This window comes from Osmerus mordax, chromosome 23 (assembly GCF_038355195.1).
Source record: "Osmerus mordax isolate fOsmMor3 chromosome 23, fOsmMor3.pri, whole genome shotgun sequence".
Classification (NCBI taxonomy): domain Eukaryota; kingdom Metazoa; phylum Chordata; class Actinopteri; order Osmeriformes; family Osmeridae; genus Osmerus; species Osmerus mordax.
Window position 1 is genome coordinate 1,473,734 of NC_090072.1, and position 20,626 is coordinate 1,494,359.

At 49.2% G+C, this 20,626-nt stretch overlaps 1 protein-coding gene across 1 annotated transcript in view; it reads right to left on the minus strand.

Annotated features, from left to right (window-relative positions):
* The window catches only part of zanl (zonadhesin, like), a 30,193-nt gene that overhangs the window by 2,466 nt on the left and 7,101 nt on the right, over nucleotides 1-20,626 (minus strand). The window contains 44 exon segments of the mRNA XM_067261996.1: nucleotides 286-455; nucleotides 1,274-1,381; nucleotides 1,738-1,881; nucleotides 2,250-2,395; nucleotides 3,284-3,408; nucleotides 3,549-3,665; nucleotides 3,876-4,014; nucleotides 4,343-4,542; nucleotides 4,644-4,785; nucleotides 4,933-5,071; nucleotides 5,181-5,309; nucleotides 5,567-5,715; nucleotides 5,820-6,064; nucleotides 6,248-6,389; nucleotides 6,905-7,098; nucleotides 7,825-7,963; nucleotides 8,122-8,321; nucleotides 8,423-8,564; nucleotides 8,712-8,850; nucleotides 8,959-9,087; nucleotides 9,345-9,493; nucleotides 9,607-9,851; nucleotides 11,472-11,610; nucleotides 11,808-12,007; nucleotides 12,109-12,250; nucleotides 12,398-12,536; nucleotides 12,651-12,779; nucleotides 13,045-13,193; nucleotides 13,307-13,551; nucleotides 13,735-13,876; nucleotides 14,372-14,565; nucleotides 15,202-15,340; nucleotides 15,536-15,735; nucleotides 15,837-15,978; nucleotides 16,126-16,264; nucleotides 16,379-16,507; nucleotides 16,773-16,921; nucleotides 17,035-17,279; nucleotides 18,900-19,038; nucleotides 19,236-19,435; nucleotides 19,537-19,678; nucleotides 19,828-19,966; nucleotides 20,074-20,202; nucleotides 20,460-20,608. Coding sequence (XP_067118097.1) covers nucleotides 286-455; nucleotides 1,274-1,381; nucleotides 1,738-1,881; nucleotides 2,250-2,395; nucleotides 3,284-3,408; nucleotides 3,549-3,665; nucleotides 3,876-4,014; nucleotides 4,343-4,542; nucleotides 4,644-4,785; nucleotides 4,933-5,071; nucleotides 5,181-5,309; nucleotides 5,567-5,715; nucleotides 5,820-6,064; nucleotides 6,248-6,389; nucleotides 6,905-7,098; nucleotides 7,825-7,963; nucleotides 8,122-8,321; nucleotides 8,423-8,564; nucleotides 8,712-8,850; nucleotides 8,959-9,087; nucleotides 9,345-9,493; nucleotides 9,607-9,851; nucleotides 11,472-11,610; nucleotides 11,808-12,007; nucleotides 12,109-12,250; nucleotides 12,398-12,536; nucleotides 12,651-12,779; nucleotides 13,045-13,193; nucleotides 13,307-13,551; nucleotides 13,735-13,876; nucleotides 14,372-14,565; nucleotides 15,202-15,340; nucleotides 15,536-15,735; nucleotides 15,837-15,978; nucleotides 16,126-16,264; nucleotides 16,379-16,507; nucleotides 16,773-16,921; nucleotides 17,035-17,279; nucleotides 18,900-19,038; nucleotides 19,236-19,435; nucleotides 19,537-19,678; nucleotides 19,828-19,966; nucleotides 20,074-20,202; nucleotides 20,460-20,608 — 6,952 coding nt within the window.

The window sequence follows — 20,626 nt, forward strand, 5'->3', positions numbered from 1 at the left end:
ATAGGCAGCTCCACACACGCTGATGAACATGGCTCAGTACTGTGCTAGTGTATAAGCTGTCTCCGAGCCTCAAAGAAACTGGAGGTAAATAGGGAAAAATAGATAAAGTGGGCGTTTTGTGTGTGTATGTGTGTACAAATGTGATTCTCTCTGTTAACGTGTGTGTGAGTACACGTGTGTGTGTACGCATTTGTTTGTGTGAGTGCGTGTGAGAGTGCTGTGCGTGTGAGAGTGTGTACGCGTGTTTGTGTGTGTGTGTGTGTGTGTTTGAGTGGGCAGACTTACGACAGAAGTCTGGCGCCCTCCACTGGTGCACCTTGGCACCTGCACCCAGACAGGCGTCAGTGTAGGCCTGCAGCTGGTCACACAGTGCGCTCTGCTGCCCCTCGTAACGACACATGTCATACACACACGACCGGAAGAACGGGATGGGGTTCACCACGGCGATACACTCTCTGGGGGAGGGGGGGAGGGGGAGAGAGAGGGGGGAGGAGGGAGAGAGCAGTTAGGTTGTGTGTAAATGTGTGCTTGGAGATGAGGAGTGATTGAGAGAGAGAGTAAATGTGTGTTCTTGTGAGTTAAAAATACTGTAATTGAGTTGTTGATATTAGGCTGAACATGGTGGATTATCATAATCTGATATCATCGGTCCTCCAGGGCTGTTTAGCTCTGTCAGTTGTCCAGGGATTGTGTTTGTGTTGATCAATATTTGCGTGTGTGAGGGCCAATGGATCTACTGCACTAAGCCCCACAGGGGGCATAATACTACCAGCACAGGATGCCAGCCAATCAGAGTGGACATTTGAGTTATGTATGATAATCAATAGTTAGTTGTGTTGAGGTTGTATTGAGGATGTGTTGAGGTTGTGTTGAGGTTGTGTTGAGGTTGTGTTGAGGATGTGTTGAGGTTGTGTTGAGGTTGTGTTGAGGTTGTGTTGAGGTTGTGTTGAGGTTGTGTTGAGGATGTGTTGAGGTTGTGTTGAGGTTGTGTTGAGGATGTGTTGAGGATGTGTTGAGGATGTGTTGAGGATGTGTTGAGGTTGTGTTGAGGTTGTGTTGAGGTTGTGTTGAAGTTCTGTTGAGGTTGTGTTGAGGATGTGTTGAGGTTGTGTTGAGGATGTGTTGAGGTTGTGTTGAGGATGTGTTGAGGATGTGTTGAGGTTGTGTTGAGGATGTGTTGAGGATGTGTTGAGGATGTGTTGAGAATGTGTTGAGGTTGTGTTGAGGTTGTGTTGAGGTTGTGTTGAGGATGTGTTGAGGTTGTGCTGCTAACCTAAAGGGTCCAGCGGGGTCGTTCATCTTGCCACAGTTCTCAGGTTTGGAGACCTCCGCCTCTAGTTTGGGGTCGCAGGTGGGGTCAGGGTTGGTGTCTGGTTTGCACCTGGAAGACAAGAAGTTCAGTTCAAACATTCAAAGGTTAGGGTTAGGGTTGATGAACAGATGAACTCAAAATGTTGTTCTGTTTTGTTCCTGTTCATTTAGCAGATTATTTTTTCCAAAGTGACGTGCCAACTCGTCACTTCTGTTGGCCGTTTGCAGTCAGTGGATGAATGTGTTTTCTATAATCATCACAGACTGCTGTAGAGCATCCTTGGGTGTGTCTAAAATGCTGCATCCATAAAAGTTACTATCCTCATAATTATCACGCAAACAAATAAGACACGCTTACACACAAGCGTCAAGAGCTCTATCGGTCGTCGGACAGTAACCGTAGCAACGGCGTCCGCGGTAACTCACGTGTCGTCCTCGTCGTCGTCCGTCTGCCAGCTGTTGCAGAAGTCGTCGGATGTTCCGGCCTGCGAGCCATCTGGCTTCTCCAAGTCGTTGTTAGGGTTACCGTCGTAGTCTCCGCAAAGACCACACATCTGGTCCTGGTAGGAACTGGGAGGATGAGGGAGAGAGGGGAAGAGGGGGAGAGGGGGGGAGGAGATGGGAGAAAGAGGGGGGAGAAGGAAAAAAAGAAAGTAAATATAGAGATTCTGAGAAACCTGTCACAGGATTATCAAGGTCATCGATGGAGGACGGAATTAAAGGACTTGTTCTAGAACCTCCGGACGATTAATCTTCTATGACCTCATGGATCTCTCACGAACGCTCTAGAACTTTCCTCCCCATTCCACCTGAGACTCTCTGTTTTCACCACTTCTGCTCCTCAGATCAGTACACTACGAGGTGGAGGGGGGGGGGGGGTCGAGACAGGAAGTGGTTGCGCCTGGACTTCCTGGTGCCCGACCGGAGGATGCACCCACCTGGGAACGGTGATCTGGGCGTAGTGGGTGCCGTCCCAGCGTACCCTGAGGCCGAAGGTGGTCTGCAGGGTGACGTACTGACCGGCCAGCGACAGCGTCATCAGAGGAGAGGGAGAACTGGGGAGGGACACGCGCCTTCCATTAACCTGAGGAGGGGGAGGGAGGGGAGGAGGGGGAGGGAGAGAATGAGGGGGAGAAACTATGTCAACTCCATGGTGATCTTTGAGCACAGCTACATTCTAAACTTTACGTTCTAAACTTTACATTCTAAGTTCTACATTCTACGGCTGTCCAAGAACATTCCTCTCGTGTAATCTGAGATGAGGCCTTGGACGAAAGATGAGATAAGGTGTATTATCAGGAAGAAAAAAAAACCAAGAGATTAGAAGGATTAACCGAGAAATGCCAAGTGAGTGGATGAGCGATAAAAGACAACAAAAAAGAGAAGAGAGAGGACAGATAGATGATGAATTTGAAAGAGGCCGGTTGTGTGCTTCTGCTGTCTCTGAGGATTAGACGAGATATGGAGAGAATGACTGCAGTAATAAAGAGAGACCTGATAAAGAGATAAACGTGTAAGTCGAGCAAAGGTGTTTTCTAAGATTTTCCATTCAAACATTTACAAATGCCACAAAACGAGAGAATGCACAACAATATAAATTTACTTGTATTTTCATGTCTACAACAGTTTGTACTATAGCATATTTTGACATGTCTAATGTAAAAAGCAAGTCAATTTGGTTGTGCATGTATAGTATGTATTATGTATATATTACATCCATATTAAAATGTGTGTGTGTCTGTGAGTATATGTTTCGTCAGGTAGCTGAGCGGTGAGGGAGTCGGGTTAGTAATCTGAAGGTTGCCAGTTCGATTCCCGGCCATGTCAAATGACGTTGTGTGCTTGGGCAAGGCAATTCACCCTACTTGCCTCGGGGGAATGTCCCTGTACTTACTGTAAGTCGCTCTGGATAAGAGCGTCTGCTAAATGACTAAATGTAAATGTGTGTGTGTGTGTGAGTGTGTGGACCAACCAGGATCCTCCTGCTCTTCATCATGGTGACCGTGATTCCGTTAACGGTGACGTAGAGCTTCCGCAGGTATGACAGCCCAGGCCCGCCCCTCTCCTCGTTCTTCCCTTCCACTGAGAACCTCGGGCCTAAGAACCCAACAGAACCAGCATTAAAAAGCACGGCAAAACCAGACCGAGAACATCAGAACTCAAGAGTAGAACGAGAACGGCTGTCGGAATTTAGGCGTAAAGGAGTTGACTTGAAACAGGAGAGGTGTGAGATTTACCGGAGGTGGTCTTGCAGTTCCTCGCCAGGGTGTAGGTGCAGGTGCCCATGAAGCTGTAGAACTTTTTGTCAAAAGTGTTGTAGTGGGGGTCCCCTGATATCACACAATCCTGGAAACCTGAGATGAGAGAAGGGGGAGAAAGGAAGGGGTGAGAAGGTGGAGGGAGAGTGTGGGTGGGAAGGAGGGAGGGAGAAAAGGGGGAGGGAGGGGTGTGGAGGAGGGAGGCGTGACGCTCTCCTCCCCTCTACCTGAACTACATTTCCCATCATGCCGTTGGCTTGTGGCGTATCAGCCTTGAGGATGTTGACTGGTAAGATGAGGACTTACTAGTGGGGTAGCATCCCAGCTCTCCTCCCTCCAACCGGCACTCTTCCTTAGGAGGACAGTCTGACGCTGAACAGGTGACGAAGGGGGCGTCACACCTGCACTTCAGCTGACAGTTCTCCACGTAGAACTCCTCTCCAGGCTGAGAAAGAGAGAGAGAGGAGGAAGAGAGGGAGGGAGGGAGAGCGAGAGAGACATAAGCACAAAGAGAGATGAGAGTGAGATTCGCTCATGGACACAGGTTTGTTTTCTATCTTATTAGGGCCTGGATCATGTTATCTTTAAGCACTAACATCTAACCCTTTAATGTAGTTTTAACCTTAACACTTAACACTCTAACCCTACAATCCCCTGAAAAAAACATTTAAAGGTGAGGGGCCAGGAAAAGGGCCCCAAAAAGTAACGTATTTCATGTTTCACTATACTTGTGAGTAGTTAAACAAAACCACACACAAACACTCTTCCCTTACCTCATAGTACTGTCCGTTGGTGTGCTTGCATCCACAGCTGTCCTTCTTCACACACTTGCCCGCGCTAAGGACGTACCCAGGGTTACACACACACCCTTCAGAGCAGGGTGCTCCGCAGCCCGTGGTGGGGGGGGTGGCACAGGTGGGGGGGCATGCGGGGGCACATGGCTCGTAGTGGCTGTTGGTGGGGCATATCAGGGCTGGGGGCAGAAAGGAGGGGTAAATATATCAGACAACTCTTAACTGGCATGTGTAGAAATTTTCCAGAGCTTCAAATATCAGATGTGTGTGTGTCACTCACGACAGAAGGTCTCGTTCCTCCAGGTTCCGATGACCACCCCTCGGTCTTGACACTCGTTGACGTACGCCTCGATGGCCTCACACAACACCGGCCTGGCTCCGTCCAGAGCACACAGGTCAAACAGACAGTCCTTGAAGAAGCTCTGAGATACACACACACACAGAATCGGTTTCAGCTAGCTCACTTCACTTCTTCACATGTTAGCCTATTTCAGTAACTCCTACACTTACTGATTGTAAATGCACTTGTATTTGCCTGTATATGGTTTATGTGTAAATGTTCAGCTCACGTTGGGGTTGACCCTGGGGTGGCAGACAGCGAAGGGTCCGTTCTTGTCCAGCAGAATGCCACAGTAGGCTGAACCCTGATACTTGTCCTGATCCTCATCAGTACAGCCTGGGAGGGTGGTGTTGGGCTTCTTATTACACCTGGGGGGAGAGGGATGCTTAGTGTGTGTGTGTGTGTGTGTGGGAGGGGGGGGGGGTTAGACGTGTGCGAGCAAGTGTGTGTTCAGGTGTGTGTTTGTAAAGGACTCACTCTGGATCAGTCAACCAGCTGTTTCCGAAGTCGTTGACGTTGGTGGTCAGAGAGCCGTCGGGTTTACGGAAGTCGTCTTTGGAGTTGCCGTTGTAGTCTCCACAAAGACCACACAGCTGGTCCTTGTAGCTACACACACAGACAGGAGGGACATGAGCGAAGCCTCACCACAATGACTGATCTTCCTTTTTCAGAAATGGCCCATCTGGACTGGGGACTATTACCAGGAAAAAGACTAGGACTAGGACCAGGACCCCAGGACCAGGACCAGAAAGGATGCCATGATAGTGTTTGCTCGTGAATTTATGAGATTTCTGTTGTGTGTTTTATGTGTGTGCATGTGTTTCGTGTGTTCAATGTGAGCGGGAATGTGTGTGTTCACTCACTCCTTGATGACTTTGATGTCCATGTGGTGGTTACCGTCGTAGCGCACGGTCACGCCAAAGTCCATGGCAACCGTGTAGTGTTTGCCTGATCGGAACACGGACACGCCTGGTGCCGGGGTAAGTGGTATGTTGATGTTGGTACCATTCAGCTAGAGGGCAAGACATGAACACAAAGGGTTGAAAAGGCTCCTTCATCCTTCTCTCTCTCTGCCTCCCACTCTTACTCCACCATCCCACCATCCCTCCATCTCACCTGCACAGTGCCTCCCTTCAGGATGGAGACCTTGAGCCCGCGCACGTACACATGGACGGCCTTCACGTAGGAGATGGCGGGCTGGTTGTGGCGGTTCTCGTTCTCCACGTGCACCTCGTAGTGCTGCACGGCGGTGGTGTTGCAGGGTTCGGACATCAGGTAGGTGCAGTTGCCCATGAAGTTGTAGCGACGCTTGTCGAAGGTGGTGTAGTGGGGGTCACCAGACGCCACGCAGGTGGAGGTGTCTGATGGAGGGATGATGAAAGAAAGAGGGAGAGTTATGACTGATCAGTAGATTACACAGATTGTACGGTTAGTTACAATTATGTCTAAAACTGGAATCCTACTAATGTACAGATTCAGGTAACTACATTTTCCACTAGGATTCCACAACAGTGTTTAGGAATGTTTCCTGATGACTTATCTACCTTTGGGGTAGCAGCTTGAGCCCCCTCCGACCTCACGACACTCTTCTGTGGGGAGACAGGAGTTGTCGACACACTCCAGGGTGTAGTTCCCTGCGCAGCGACACAGCTTGGAGCAGCCGTCACCAAAGATGATCTCTCCAGGCTGCAAGAGAGGACACAGACTTAGAGAACTGGCTGTAACTTCCGATTCACAGTTTATCTTTGCCTTGTTGATCGCATTGTGAGCATTCGTAAGAACTCCACTGCTTTCTAGGGAATTCACGTGTTCGTAGGCATTTATAAGAGTTCATAGGCATTCATAAGTGGCCGCGGGCATTCATAAGTGTTCGTAGGCATTTAGAAGTGTTCATAGGCATTCATAAGTGTCCGTAGGCATGCATAAGTGGTTGCGGGCATTCGTAAGTGTTCATATGCATTTATAAGTGTTCATAGGCATTCATAAAGGTTTGTAGGGTTTCATAAGTGGTCGTGAGCATTCATAAGTGGTCGTAGGCATTCGGAATTGTTCATAGGCATTCATAAGTGTTCTTAAACATCCCTAAGCATTCCTAAGAATCCAAAATTTGCATTGGGAGTTGAACATGACCGCAGAAGTTCAAATGTGCTCATAAGTGTTCAGAAAAGCTTTATAACTGTTCATAACCCCTGTCCTCTGACCTCATAGTAGTTGTTTTGATCGTCCAGACAGCCACACTTTTCCAGGGGTACGCAGCGTCTGCCCTTGAAGACGTAGCCTGGCTTACAGAAGCAGCCGCTGATGCAGGAACCAGTACAGTTGGTGGAGGGCTCCTTGCAGCTAGGGATGCAGGCAGGCCCACATTCAATGTACTGCGAATCAGGGGGGCATGTCACTGGAGGGGAGAGGAGAGTCATTAGCAAGTTGAAAACATTTCAGATACAGGATGAAAGTGGTTGTGGTATATTTCCGTCTGTATGTAACCCTACCAGGTGGTTTAGTGGTTGTTGGTTTAGGTGTAGTTGGACCAGGAGTTGTTGGTTTAGGTGTAGTTGGACCAGGAGTTGTTGGTTTAGGTGTAGTTGGACCAGGAGTTGTTGGTTTAGGTGTAGTTGGACCAGGAGTTGTTGGTTTAGGTGTAGTTGGACCAGGAGTTGTTGGTTTAGGTGTAGTTGGACCAGGAGTTGTTGGTTTAGGTGTAGTTGGAGGAGCTGAAATGAAAACGAGAAAGGGGAAAGAACAGAACAAAAGAAAAAGAGAGAGAGATGGTTGGGGCAGAGGCCGGGACATTTCATGTCAAACGAGGCAGCAGTATGTCGACTCTGTAGATCTAGACTACAATTCCCATGATGCCACTCTTTACTTCACATCTCTACAGCCCCCAGAAAGCCACTCTGACATCTGTCTTTTTGCGTATCACTTTAAACCTTGGGCTTTTGTTTTGTTGGCCTGCTCTCTTGCAGGTTTCTGCTGGTTGATGTTCAAGGTGAAAGCCTACAAATTGGGGTAGCTCCCCATTTATTCTCCCAGGACTTAAACTACATTTCCCAACAGGCTATTGTCTGCTTGTTATGTGTATTCCAACTATCTAGTGTTGAGGATGCTGATGGTTAAGACGTACCAATAGGGTAGCATCCCAGCTCTCCTCCCTCCAACCGGCACTCTTCCTTAGGAGGACAGTCTGCTGCTGAACAGGTGACGAAGGGGGCGTCACACCTGCACTTTAGCAGACAGTTCTCCACGTAGAACTCCTCTCCAGGCTGAGAAAGAGAGAGAAAGAGAGAGAGAGAGAGAGAGAGGGAGCGAGACAGACAGACAGACATAAAGAGAGTGTTAAAAAAAGAATGCACTTTATTAAAGTTTTGTTAAGATGTGATGAGTCAACAAAACCACACACACACAAACACTCTTCCCTTACCTCATAGTACTGTCCGTTGGTGTGCTTGCATCCACAGCTGTCCTTCTTCACACACTTGCCCGCGCTAAGGACGTACCCAGGGTTACACACACACCCTTCAGAGCAGGGTGCTCCGCAGCCCGTGGTGGGGGGGGTGGCACAGGTGGGGGGGCATGCGGGGGCACATGGCTCGTAGTGGCTGTTGGTGGGGCATATCAGGGCTGGGGGCAGAAAGGAGGGGTAAATATATCAGACAACTCTTAACTGGCATGTGTAGAAATTTTCCAGAGCTTCAAATATCAGATGTGTGTGTGTCACTCACGACAGAAGGTCTCGTTCCTCCAGGTTCCGATGACCACCCCTCGGTCTTGACACTCGTTGACGTACGCCTCGATGGCCTCACACAACACCGGCCTGGCTCCGTCCAGAGCACACAGGTCAAACAGACAGTCCTTGAAGAAGCTCTGAGATACACACACACACAGAATCGGTTTCAGCTAGCTCACTTCACTTCTTCACATGTTGGCCCATTTCAGCAACTCCTACATTTACTGATTGTAAATGCACTTGTATTTGCCTGTATATGGTTTATGTGTAAATGTTCAGCTCACGTTGGGGTTGACCCTGGGGTGGCAGACAGCGAAGGGTCCGTTCTTGTCCAGCAGAATGCCACAGTAGGCTGAACCCTGATACTTGTCCTGATCCTCATCAGTACAGCCTGGGAGGGTGGTGTTGGGCTTCTTATTACACCTGGGGGGAGAGGGATGCTCAGTGTGTGTGTGTGTGTGTGGGAGGGGGGGGGGGGTTAGACGTGTGCGAGCAAGTGTGTGTTTAGGTGTGTGTTTGTAAAGGACTCACTCTGGATCAGTCAACCAGCTGTTTCCAAAGTCGTTGACGTTGGTGGTCAGAGAGCCGTCGGGTTTACGGAAGTCGTCTTTGGAGTTGCCGTTGTAGTCTCCACAAAGACCACACAGCTGGTCCTTGTAGCTACACACACAGACAGGAGGGACATGAGCGAAGCCTCACCACAATGACTGATCTTCCTTTTTCAGAAATGGCCCATCTGGACTGGGGACTATTACCAGGAAAAAGACTAGGACTAGGACCAGGACCCCAGGACCAGGACCAGAAAGGATGCCATGATAGTGTTTGCTCGTGAATTTATGAGATTTCTGTTGTGTGTTTTATGTGTGTGCATGTGTTTCGTGTGTTCAATGTGAGCGGGAATGTGTGTGTTCACTCACTCCTTGATGACTTTGATGTCCATGTGGTGGTTACCGTCGTAGCGCACGGTCACGCCAAAGTCCATGGCAACCGTGTAGTGTTTGCCTGATCGGAACACGGACACGCCTGGTGCCGGGGTAAGTGGTATGTTGATGTTGGTACCATTCAGCTAGAGGGCAAGACATGAACACAAAGGGTTGAAAAGGCTCCTTCATCCTTCTCTCTCTGTGCCTCCCACTCTTACTCCACCAATCGCACCATCCCACCATCCCTCCATCTCACCTGCACAGTGCCTCCCTTCAGGATGGAGACCTTGAGCCCGCGCACGTACACATGGACGGCCTTCACGTAGGAGATGGCGGGCTGGTTGTGGCGGTTCTCGTTCTCCACGTGCACCTCGTAGTGCTGCACGGCGGTGGTGTTGCAGGGTTCGGACATCAGGTAGGTGCAGTTGCCCATGAAGTTGTAATGACGCTTGTCGAAGGTGGTGTAGTGGGGGTCACCAGACGCCACGCAGGTGGAGGTGTCTGATGGAGGGATGATGAAAGAAAGAGGGAGAGTTATGATTGATCAGAAGATTACACAGACTGTACGGTTAGTTACAATTATGTCTAAAACTGGAATCCTACTAATGTACAGATTCAGGTAACTACATTTTCCACTAGGATTCCACAACAGTGTTTAGGAATGTTTCCTGATGACTTATCTACCTTTGGGGTAGCAGCTTGAGCCCCCTCCGACCTCACGACACTCTTCTGTGGGGAGACAGGAGTTGTCGACACACTCCAGGGTGTAGTTCCCTGCGCAGCGACACAGCTTGGAGCAGCCGTCACCAAAGAGGATCTCTCCAGGCTGCAAGAGAGGACACAGACTTAGAGAACTGGCTGTAACTTCCGATTCACAGTTTATCTTTGCCTTGTTGATCGCATTGTGAGCATTCGTAAGAACTCCACTGCTTTCTAGGGAATTCACGTGTTCGTAGGCATTCATAAGTGGCCGCGGGCATTCATAAGTGTTCGTAGGCATTTATAAGTGTTCATAGGCATTCATAAGTGTCCGTGGGCATGCATAAGTGGTTGTGGGCATTCATAAGTGTTCATATGCATTTATAAGTGTTCATAGGCATTCATAAAGGTTTGTAGGGTTTCATAAGTGGTCGTGAGCATTCATAAGTGGTCGTAGGCATTCGAAATTGTTCATAGGCATTCATAAGTGTTCGTAAACATCCCTAAGCATTCCGAAGAATCCAAAATTTGCATTGGGAGTTGAACATGACCGCAGAAGTTCAAATGTGCTCATAAGTGTTCAGAAAAGCTTTATAACTGTTCATAACCCCTGTCCTCTGACCTCATAGTAGTTGTTTTGATCGTCCAGACAGCCACACTTTTCCAGGGGTACGCAGCGTCTGCCCTTGAAGACGTAGCCTGGCTTACAGAAGCAGCCGCTGATGCAGGAACCAGTACAGTTGGTGGAGGGCTCCTTGCAGCTAGGGATGCAGGCAGGCCCACATTCAATGTACTGCGAATCAGGGGGGCATGTCACTGGAGGGGAGAGGAGAGTCATTAGCAAGTTGAAAACATTTCAGATACAGGGTGAAAGTGGTTGTGGTATATTTCCGTCTGTATGTAACCCTACCAGGTGGTTTAGTGGTTGTTGGTTTAGGTGTAGTTGGACCAGGAGTTGTTGGTTTAGGTGTAGTTGGACCAGGAGTTGTTGGTTTAGGTGTAGTTGGAGGAGCTGAAATGAAAACGAGAAAGGGGAAAGAACAGAACAAAAGAAAAAGAGAGAGAGATGGTTGGGGCAGAGGCCGGGACATTTCATGTCAAACGAGGCAGCAGTATGTCGACTCTGTAGATCTAGACTACAATTCCCATGATGCCACTCTTTACTTCACATCTCTACAGCCCCCAGAAAGCCACTCTGACATCTGTCTTTCTGCGTATCACTTTAAACCTTGGGCTTTTGTTTTGTTGGCCTGCTCTCTTGCAGGTTTCTGCTGGTTGATGTTCAAGGTGAAAGCCTACAAATTGGGGTAGCTCCCCATTTATTCTCCCAGGACTTAAACTACATTTCCCAACAGGCTATTGTCTGCTTGTTATGTGTATTCCAACTATCTAGTGTTGAGGATGCTGATGGTTAAGACGTACCAATAGGGTAGCATCCCAGCTCTCCTCCCTCCAACCGGCACTCTTCCTTAGGAGGACAGTCTGCTGCTGAACAGGTGACGAAGGGGGCGTCACACCTGCACTTCAGCAGACAGTTCTCCACGTAGAACTCCTCTCCAGGCTGAGAAAGAGAAAGAGAGAGAGAGAGAGAGAGAGAGAGAGAGAGAGGGGGAGAGAGAGAGAGAGAGAGAGAGAGAGAGAGAGAGGGAGCGAGACAGACAGACATAAAGAGAGGGTTAAAAAAAAGAATGCAGTTTATTAAAGTTTTGTTAAGATGTGATGAGTCAACAAAACCACACACAAACACTCTTCCCTTACCTCATAGTACTGTCCGTTGGTGTGCTTGCATCCACAGCTGTCCTTCTTCACACACTTGCCCGCGCTAAGGACGTACCCAGGGTTACACACACACCCTTCAGAGCAGGGTGCTCCGCAGCCCGTGGTGGGGGGGGTGGCACAGGTGGGGGGGCATGCGGGGGCACATGGCTCGTAGTGGCTGTTGGTGGGGCATATCAGGGCTGGGGGCAGAAAGGAGGGGTAAATATATCAGACAACTCTTAACTGGCATGTGTAGAAATTTTCCAGAGCTTCAAATATCAGATGTGTGTGTGTCACTCACGACAGAAGGTCTCGTTCCTCCAGGTTCCGATGACCACCCCTCGGTCTTGACACTCGTTGACGTACGCCTCGATGGCCTCACACAACACCGGCCTGGCTCCGTCCAGAGCACACAGGTCAAACAGACAGTCCTTGAAGAAGCTCTGAGATACACACACACACAGAATCGGTTTCAGCTAGCTCACTTCACTTCTTCATATGTTAGCCTATTTCAGTAACTCCTACACTTACTGATTGTAAATGCACTTGTATTTGCCTGTATATGGTTTATTTGTAAATGTTCAGCTCACGTTGGGGTTGACCCTGGGGTGGCAGACAGCGAAGGGTCCGTTCTTGTCCAGCAGAATGCCACAGTAGGCTGAACCCTGATACTTGTCCTGATCCTCATCAGTACAGCCTGGGAGGGTGGTGTTGGGCTTCTTATTACACCTGGGGGGAGAGGGATGCTTAGAGTGTGTGTGTGTGTGTGTGTGTGGGAGGGGGGGGGGGTTTAGACGTGTGAGAGCAAGTGTGTGTTTAGGTGTGTGTTTGTAAAGGACTCACTCTGGATCAGTCAACCAGCTGTTTCCGAAGTCGTTGACGTTGGTGGTCAGAGAGCCGTCGGGTTTACGGAAGTCGTCTTTGGAGTTGCCGTTGTAGTCTCCACAAAGACCACACAGCTGGTCCTTGTAGCTACACACACAGACAGGAGGGACATGAGCGAAGCCTCACCACAATGACTGATCTTCCTTTTTCAGAAATGGCCCATCTGGACTGGGGACTATTACCAGGAAAAAGACTAGGACTAGGACCAGGAACCCAGGACCCCAGGACCAGGACCAGAAAGGATGCCATGATAGTGTTTGCTCGTGAATTTATGAGATTTCTGTTGTGTGTTTTATGTGTGTGCATGTGTTTCGTGTGTTCAATGTGAGCGGGAATATGTGTGTTCACTCACTCCTTGATGACTTTGATGTCCATGTGGTGGTTACCGTCGTAGCGCACGGTCACGCCAAAGTCCATGGCAACCGTGTAGTGTTTGCCTGATCGGAACACGGACACGCCTGGTGCCGGGGTAAGTGGTATGTTGATGTTGGTACCATTCAGCTAGAGGGCAAGACATGAACACAAAGGGTTGAAAAGGCTCCTTCATCCTTCTCTCTCTGTGCCTCCCACTCTTACCCCACCAATCGCACCATCCCACCATCCCTCCATCTCACCTGCACAGTGCCTCCCTTCAGGATGGAGACCTTGAGCCCGCGCACGTACACATGGACGGCCTTCACGTAGGAGATGGCGGGCTGGTTGTGGCGGTTCTCGTTCTCCACGTGCACCTCGTAGTGCTGCACGGCGGTGGTGTTGCAGGGTTCGGACATCAGGTAGGTGCAGTTGCCCATGAAGTTGTAATGACGCTTGTCGAAGGTGGTGTAGTGGGGGTCACCAGACGCCACGCAGGTGGAGGTGTCTGATGGAGGGATGATGAAAGAAAGAGGGAGAGTTATGATTGATCAGAAGATTACACAGACTGTACGGTTAGTTACAATTATGTCTAAAACTGGAATCCTACTAATGTACAGATTCAGGTAACTACATTTTCCACTAGGATTCCACAACAGTGTTTAGGAATGTTTCCTGATGACTTATCTACCTTTGGGGTAGCAGCTTGAGCCCCCTCCGACCTCACGACACTCTTCTGTGGGGAGACAGGAGTTGTCGACACACTCCAGGGTGTAGTTCCCTGCGCAGCGACACAGCTTGGAGCAGCCGTCACCAAAGAGGATCTCTCCAGGCTGCAAGAGAGGACACAGACTTAGAGAACTGGCTGTAACTTCCGATTCACAGTTTATCTTTGCCTTGTTGATCGCATTGTGAGCATTCGTAAGAACTCCACTGCTTTCTAGGGAATTCACGTGTTCGTAGGCATTCATAAGTGGCCGCGGGCATTCATAAGTGTTCGTAGGCATTTATAAGTGTTCATAGGCATTCATAAGTGTCCGTGGGCATGCATAAGTGGTTGTGGGCATTCATAAGTGTTCATATGCATTTATAAGTGTTCATAGGCATTCATAAAGGTTTGTAGGGTTTCATAAGTGGTCGTGAGCATTCATAAGTGGTCGTAGGCATTCGAAATTGTTCATAGGCATTCATAAGTGTTCGTAAACATCCCTAAGCATTCCGAAGAATCCAAAATTTGCATTGGGAGTTGAACATGACCGCAGAAGTTCAAATGTGCTCATAAGTGTTCAGAAAAGCTTTATAACTGTTCATAACCCCTGTCCTCTGACCTCATAGTAGTTGTTTTGATCGTCCAGACAGCCACACTTTTCCAGGGGTACGCAGCGTCTGCCCTTGAAGACGTAGCCTGGCTTACAGAAGCAGCCGCTGATGCAGGAACCAGTACAGTTGGTGGAGGGCTCCTTGCAGCTAGGGATGCAGGCAGGCCCACATTCAATGTACTGCGAATCAGGGGGGCATGTCACTGGAGGGGAGAGGAGAGTCATTAGCAAGTTGAAAACATTTCAGATACAGGGTGAAAGTGGTTGTGGTATATTTCCGTCTGTATGTAACCCTACCAGGTGGTTTAGTGGTTGTTGGTTTAGGTGTAGTTGGACCAGGAGTTGTTGGTTTAGGTGTAGTTGGACCAGGAGTTGTTGGTTTAGGTGTAGTTGGACCAGGAGTTGTTGGTTTAGGTGTAGTTGGAGGAGCTGAAATGAAAACGAGAAAGGGGAAAGAACAGAACAAAAGAAAAAGAGAGAGAGATGGTTGGGGCAGAGGCCGGGACATTTCATGTCAAACGAGGCAGCAGTATGTCGACTCTGTAGATCTAGACTACAATTCCCATGATGCCACTCTTTACTTCACATCTCTACAGCCCCCAGAAAGCCACTCTGACATCTGTCTTTCTGCGTATCACTTTAAACCTTGGGCTTTTGTTTTGTTGGCCTGCTCTCTTGCAGGTTTCTGCTGGTTGATGTTCAAGGTGAAAGCCTACAAATTGGGGTAGCTCCCCATTTATTCTCCCAGGACTTAAACTACATTTCCCAACAGGCTATTGTCTGCTTGTTATGTGTATTCCAACTATCTAGTGTTGAGGATGCTGATGGTTAAGACGTACCAATAGGGTAGCATCCCAGCTCTCCTCCCTCCAACCGGCACTCTTCCTTAGGAGGACAGTCTGCTGCTGAACAGGTGACGAAGGGGGCGTCACACCTGCACTTCAGCAGACAGTTCTCCACGTAGAACTCCTCTCCAGGCTGAGAAAGAGAAAGAGAGAGAGAGAGAGAGAGAGAGAGAGAGAGGGGGAGAGAGAGAGAGAGAGAGAGAGAGAGAGAGAGAGGGAGCGAGACAGACAGACATAAAGAGAGGGTTAAAAAAAAGAATGCAGTTTATTAAAGTTTTGTTAAGATGTGATGAGTCAACAAAACCACACACAAACACTCTTCCCTTACCTCATAGTACTGTCCGTTGGTGTGCTTGCATCCACAGCTGTCCTTCTTCACACACTTGCCCGCGCTAAGGACGTACCCAGGGTTACACACACACCCTTCAGAGCAGGGTGCTCCGCAGCCCGTGGTGGGGGGGGTGGCACAGGTGGGGGGGCATGCGGGGGCACATGGCTCGTAGTGGCTGTTGGTGGGGCATATCAGGGCTGGGGGCAGAAAGGAGGGGTAAATATATCAGACAACTCTTAACTGGCATGTGTAGAAATTTTCCAGAGCTTCAAATATCAGATGTGTGTGTGTCACTCACGACAGAAGGTCTCGTTCCTCCAGGTTCCGATGACCACCCCTCGGTCTTGACACTCGTTGACGTACGCCTCGATGGCCTCACACAACACCGGCCTGGCTCCGTCCAGAGCACACAGGTCAAACAGACAGTCCTTGAAGAAGCTCTGAGATACACACACACACAGAATCGGTTTCAGCTAGCTCACTTCACTTCTTCATATGTTAGCCTATTTCAGTAACTCCTACACTTACTGATTGTAAATGCACTTGTATTTGCCTGTATATGGTTTATTTGTAAATGTTCAGCTCACGTTGGGGTTGACCCTGGGGTGGCAGACAGCGAAGGGTCCGTTCTTGTCCAGCAGAATGCCACAGTAGGCTGAACCCTGATACTTGTCCTGATCCTCATCAGTACAGCCTGGGAGGGTGGTGTTGGGCTTCTTATTACACCTGGGGGGAGAGGGATGCTTAGAGTGTGTGTGTGTGTGTGTGTGTGGGAGGGGGGGGGGGTTTAGACGTGTGAGAGCAAGTGTGTGTTTAGGTGTGTGTTTGTAAAGGACTCACTCTGGATCAGTCAACCAGCTGTTTCCGAAGTCGTTGACGTTGGTGGTCAGAGAGCCGTCGGGTTTACGGAAGTCGTCTTTGGAGTTGCCGTTGTAGTCTCCACAAAGACCACACAGCTGGTCCTTGTAGCTACACACACAGACAGGAGGGACATGAGCGAAGCCTCACCACAATGACTGATCTTCCTTTTTCAGAAATGGCCCATCTGGACTGGGGACTATTACCAGGAAAAAGACTAGGACTAGGACCAGGAACCCAGGACCCCAGGACCAGGACCAGAAAGGATGCCATGATAGTGTTTGCTCGTGAATTTATGAGATTTCTGTTGTGTGTTTTATGTGTGTGCATGTGTTTCGTGTGTTCAATGTGAGCGGGAATATGTGTGTTCACTCACTCCTTGATGACTTTGATGTCCATGTGGTGGTTACCGTCGTAGCGCACGGTCACGCCAAAGTCCATGGCAACCGTGTAGTGTTTGCCTGATCGGAACACGGACACGCCTGGTGCCGGGGTAAGTGGTATGTTGATGTTGGTACCATTCAGCTAGAGGGCAAGACATGAACACAAAGGGTTGAAAAGGCTCCTTCATCCTTCTCTCTCTGTGCCTCCCACTCTTACCCCACCAATCGCACCATCCCACCATCCCTCCATCTCACCTGCACAGTGCCTCCCTTCAGGATGGAGACCTTGAGCCCGCGCACGTACACATGGACGGCCTTCACGTAGGAGATGGCGGGCTGGTTGTGGCGGTTCTCGTTCTCCACGTGCACCTCGTAGTGCTGCACGGCGGTGGTGTTGCAGGGTTCGGACATCAGGTAGGTGCAGTTGCCCATGAAGTTGTAATGACGCTTGTCGAAGGTGGTGTAGTGGGGGTCACCAGACGCCACGCAGGTGGAGGTGTCTGATGGAGGGATGATGAAAGAAAGAGGGAGAGTTATGATTGATCAGAAGATTACACAGACTGTACGGTTAGTTACAATTATGTCTAAAACTGGAATCCTACTAATGTACAGATTCAGGTAACTACATTTTCCACTAGGATTCCACAACAGTGTTTAGGAATGTTTCCTGATGACTTATCTACCTTTGGGGTAGCAGCTTGAGCCCCCTCCGACCTCACGACACTCTTCTGTGGGGAGACAGGAGTTGTCGACACACTCCAGGGTGTAGTTCCCTGCGCAGCGACACAGCTTGGAGCAGCCGTCACCAAAGAGGATCTCTCCAGGCTGCAAGAGAGGACACAGACTTAGAGAACTGGCTGTAACTTCCGATTCACAGTTTATCTTTGCCTTGTTGATCGCATTGTGAGCATTCGTAAGAACTCCACTGCTTTCTAGGGAATTCACGTGTTCGTAGGCATTCATAAGTGGCCGCGGGCATTCATAAGTGTTCGTAGGCATTTATAAGTGTTCATAGGCATTCATAAGTGTCCGTGGGCATGCATAAGTGGTTGTGGGCATTCATAAGTGTTCATATGCATTTATAAGTGTTCATAGGCATTCATAAAGGTTTGTAGGGTTTCATAAGTGGTCGTGAGCATTCATAAGTGGTCGTAGGCATTCGAAATTGTTCATAGGCATTCATAAGTGTTCGTAAACATCCCTAAGCATTCCGAAGAATCCAAAATTTGCATTGGGAGTTGAACATGACCGCAGAAGTTCAAATGTGCTCATAAGTGTTCAGAAAAGCTTTATAACTGTTCATAACCCCTGTCCTCTGACCTCATAGTAGTTGTTTTGATCGTCCAGACAGCCACACTTTTCCAGGGGTACGCAGCGTCTGCCCTTGAAGACGTAGCCTGGCTTACAGAAGCAGCCGCTGATGCAGGAACCAGTACAGTTGGTGGAGGGCTCCTTGCAGCTAGGGATGCAGGCAGGCCCACATTCAATGTACTGCGAATCAGGGGGGCATGTCACTGGAGGGGAGAGGAGAGTCATTAGCAAGTTGAAAACATTTCAGATACAGGGTGAAAGTGGTTGTGGTATATTTCCGTCTGTATGTAACCCTACCAGGTGGTTTAGTGGTTGTTGGTTTAGGTGTAGTTGGACCAGGAGTTGTTGGTTTAGGTGTAGTTGGACCAGGAGTTGTTGGTTTAGGTGTAGTTGGAGGAGCTGAAATGAAAACGAGAAAGGGGAAAGAACAGAACAAAAGAAAAAGAGAGAGAGATGGTTGGGGCAGAGGCCGGGACATTTCATGTCAAACGAGGCAGCAGTATGTCGACTCTGTAGATCTAGACTACAATTCCCATGATGCCACTCTTTACTTCACATCTCTACAGCCCCCAGAAAGCCACTCTGACATCTGTCTTTCTGCGTATCACTTTAAACCTTGGGCTTTTGTTTTGTTGGCCTGCTCTCTTGCAGGTTTCTGCTGGTTGATGTTCAAGGTGAAAGCCTACAAATTGGGGTAGCTCCCCATTTATTCTCCCAGGACTTAAACTACATTTCCCAACAGGCTATTGTCTGCTTGTTATGTGTATTCCAACTATCTAGTGTTGAGGATGCTGATGGTTAAGACGTACCAATAGGGTAGCATCCCAGCTCTCCTCCCTCCAACCGGCACTCTTCCTTAGGAGGACAGTCTGCTGCTGAACAGGTGACGAAGGGGGCGTCACACCTGCACTTCAGCAGACAGTTCTCCACGTAGAACTCCTCTCCAGGCTGAGAAAGAGAAAGAGAGAGAGAGAGAGAGAGAGAGAGAGAGAGAGGGGGAGAGAGAGAGAGAGAGAGAGAGAGAGAGAGAGAGGGAGCGAGACAGACAGACATAAAGAGAGGGTTAAAAAAAAGAATGCAGTTTATTAAAGTTTTGTTAAGATGTGATGAGTCAACAAAACCACACACAAACACTCTTCCCTTACCTCATAGTACTGTCCGTTGGTGTGCTTGCATCCACAGCTGTCCTTCTTCACACACTTGCCCGCGCTAAGGACGTACCCAGGGTTACACACACACCCTTCAGAGCAGGGTGCTCCGCAGCCCGTGGTGGGGGGGGTGGCACAGGTCGGGGGGCATGCGGGGGCACATGGCTCGTAGTGGCTGTTGGTGGGGCATATCAGGGCTGGGGGCAGAAAGGAGGGGTAAATATATCAGACAACTCTTAACTGGCATGTGTAGAAATTTTCCAGAGCTTCAAATATCAGATGTGTGTGTGTCACTCACGACAGAAGGTCTCGTTCCTCCAGGTTCCGATGACCACCCCTCGGTCTTGACACTCGTTGACGTACGCCTCGATGGCCTCACACAACACCGGCCTGGCTCCGTCCAGAGCACACAGGTCAAACAGACAGTCCTTGAAGAAGCTCTGAGATACACACACACACACAGAATCGGTTTCAGCTAGCTCACTTCACTTCTTCATATGTTAGCCTATTTCAGTAACTCCTACACTTACTGATTGTAAATGCACTTGTATTTGCCTGTATATGGTTTATTTGTAAATGTTCAGCTCACGTTGGGGTTGACCCTGGGGTGGCAGACAGCGAAGGGTCCGTTCTTGTCCAGCAGAATGCCACAGTAGGCTGAACCCTGATACTTGTCCTGATCCTCATCAGTACAGCCTGGGAGGGTGGTGTTGGGCTTCTTATTACACCTGGGGGGAGAGGGATGCTCAGTGTGTGTGTGTGTGTGTGGGAGGGGGGGGGGGTTAGACGTGTGCGAGCAAGTGTGTGTTTAGGTGTGTGTTTGTAAAGGACTCACTCTGGATCAGTCAACCAGCTGTTTCCAAAGTCGTTGACGTTGGTGGTCAGAGAGCCGTCGGGTTTACGGAAGTCGTCTTTGGAGTTGCCGTTGTAGTCTCCACAAAGACCACACAGCTGGTCCTTGTAGCTACACACACAGACAGGAGGGACATGAGCGAAGCCTCACCACAATGACTGATCTTCCTTTTCCAGAAATGGCCCATCTGGACTGGGGACTATTACCAGGAAAAAGACTAGGACTAGGACCAGGACCCCAGGACCAGGACCAGAAAGGATGCCATGATAGTGTTTGCTCGTGAATTTATGAGATTTCTGTTGTGTGTTTTATGTGTGTGCATGTGTTTCGTGTGTTCAATGTGAGCGGGAATGTGTGTGTTCACTCACTCCTTGATGACTTTGATGTCCATGTGGTGGTTACCGTCGTAGCGCACGGTCACGCCAAAGTCCATGGCAACCGTGTAGTGTTTGCCTGATCGGAACACGGACACGCCTGGTGCCGGGGTAAGTGGTATGTTGATGTTGGTGCCATTCAGCTAGAGGGCAAGACATGA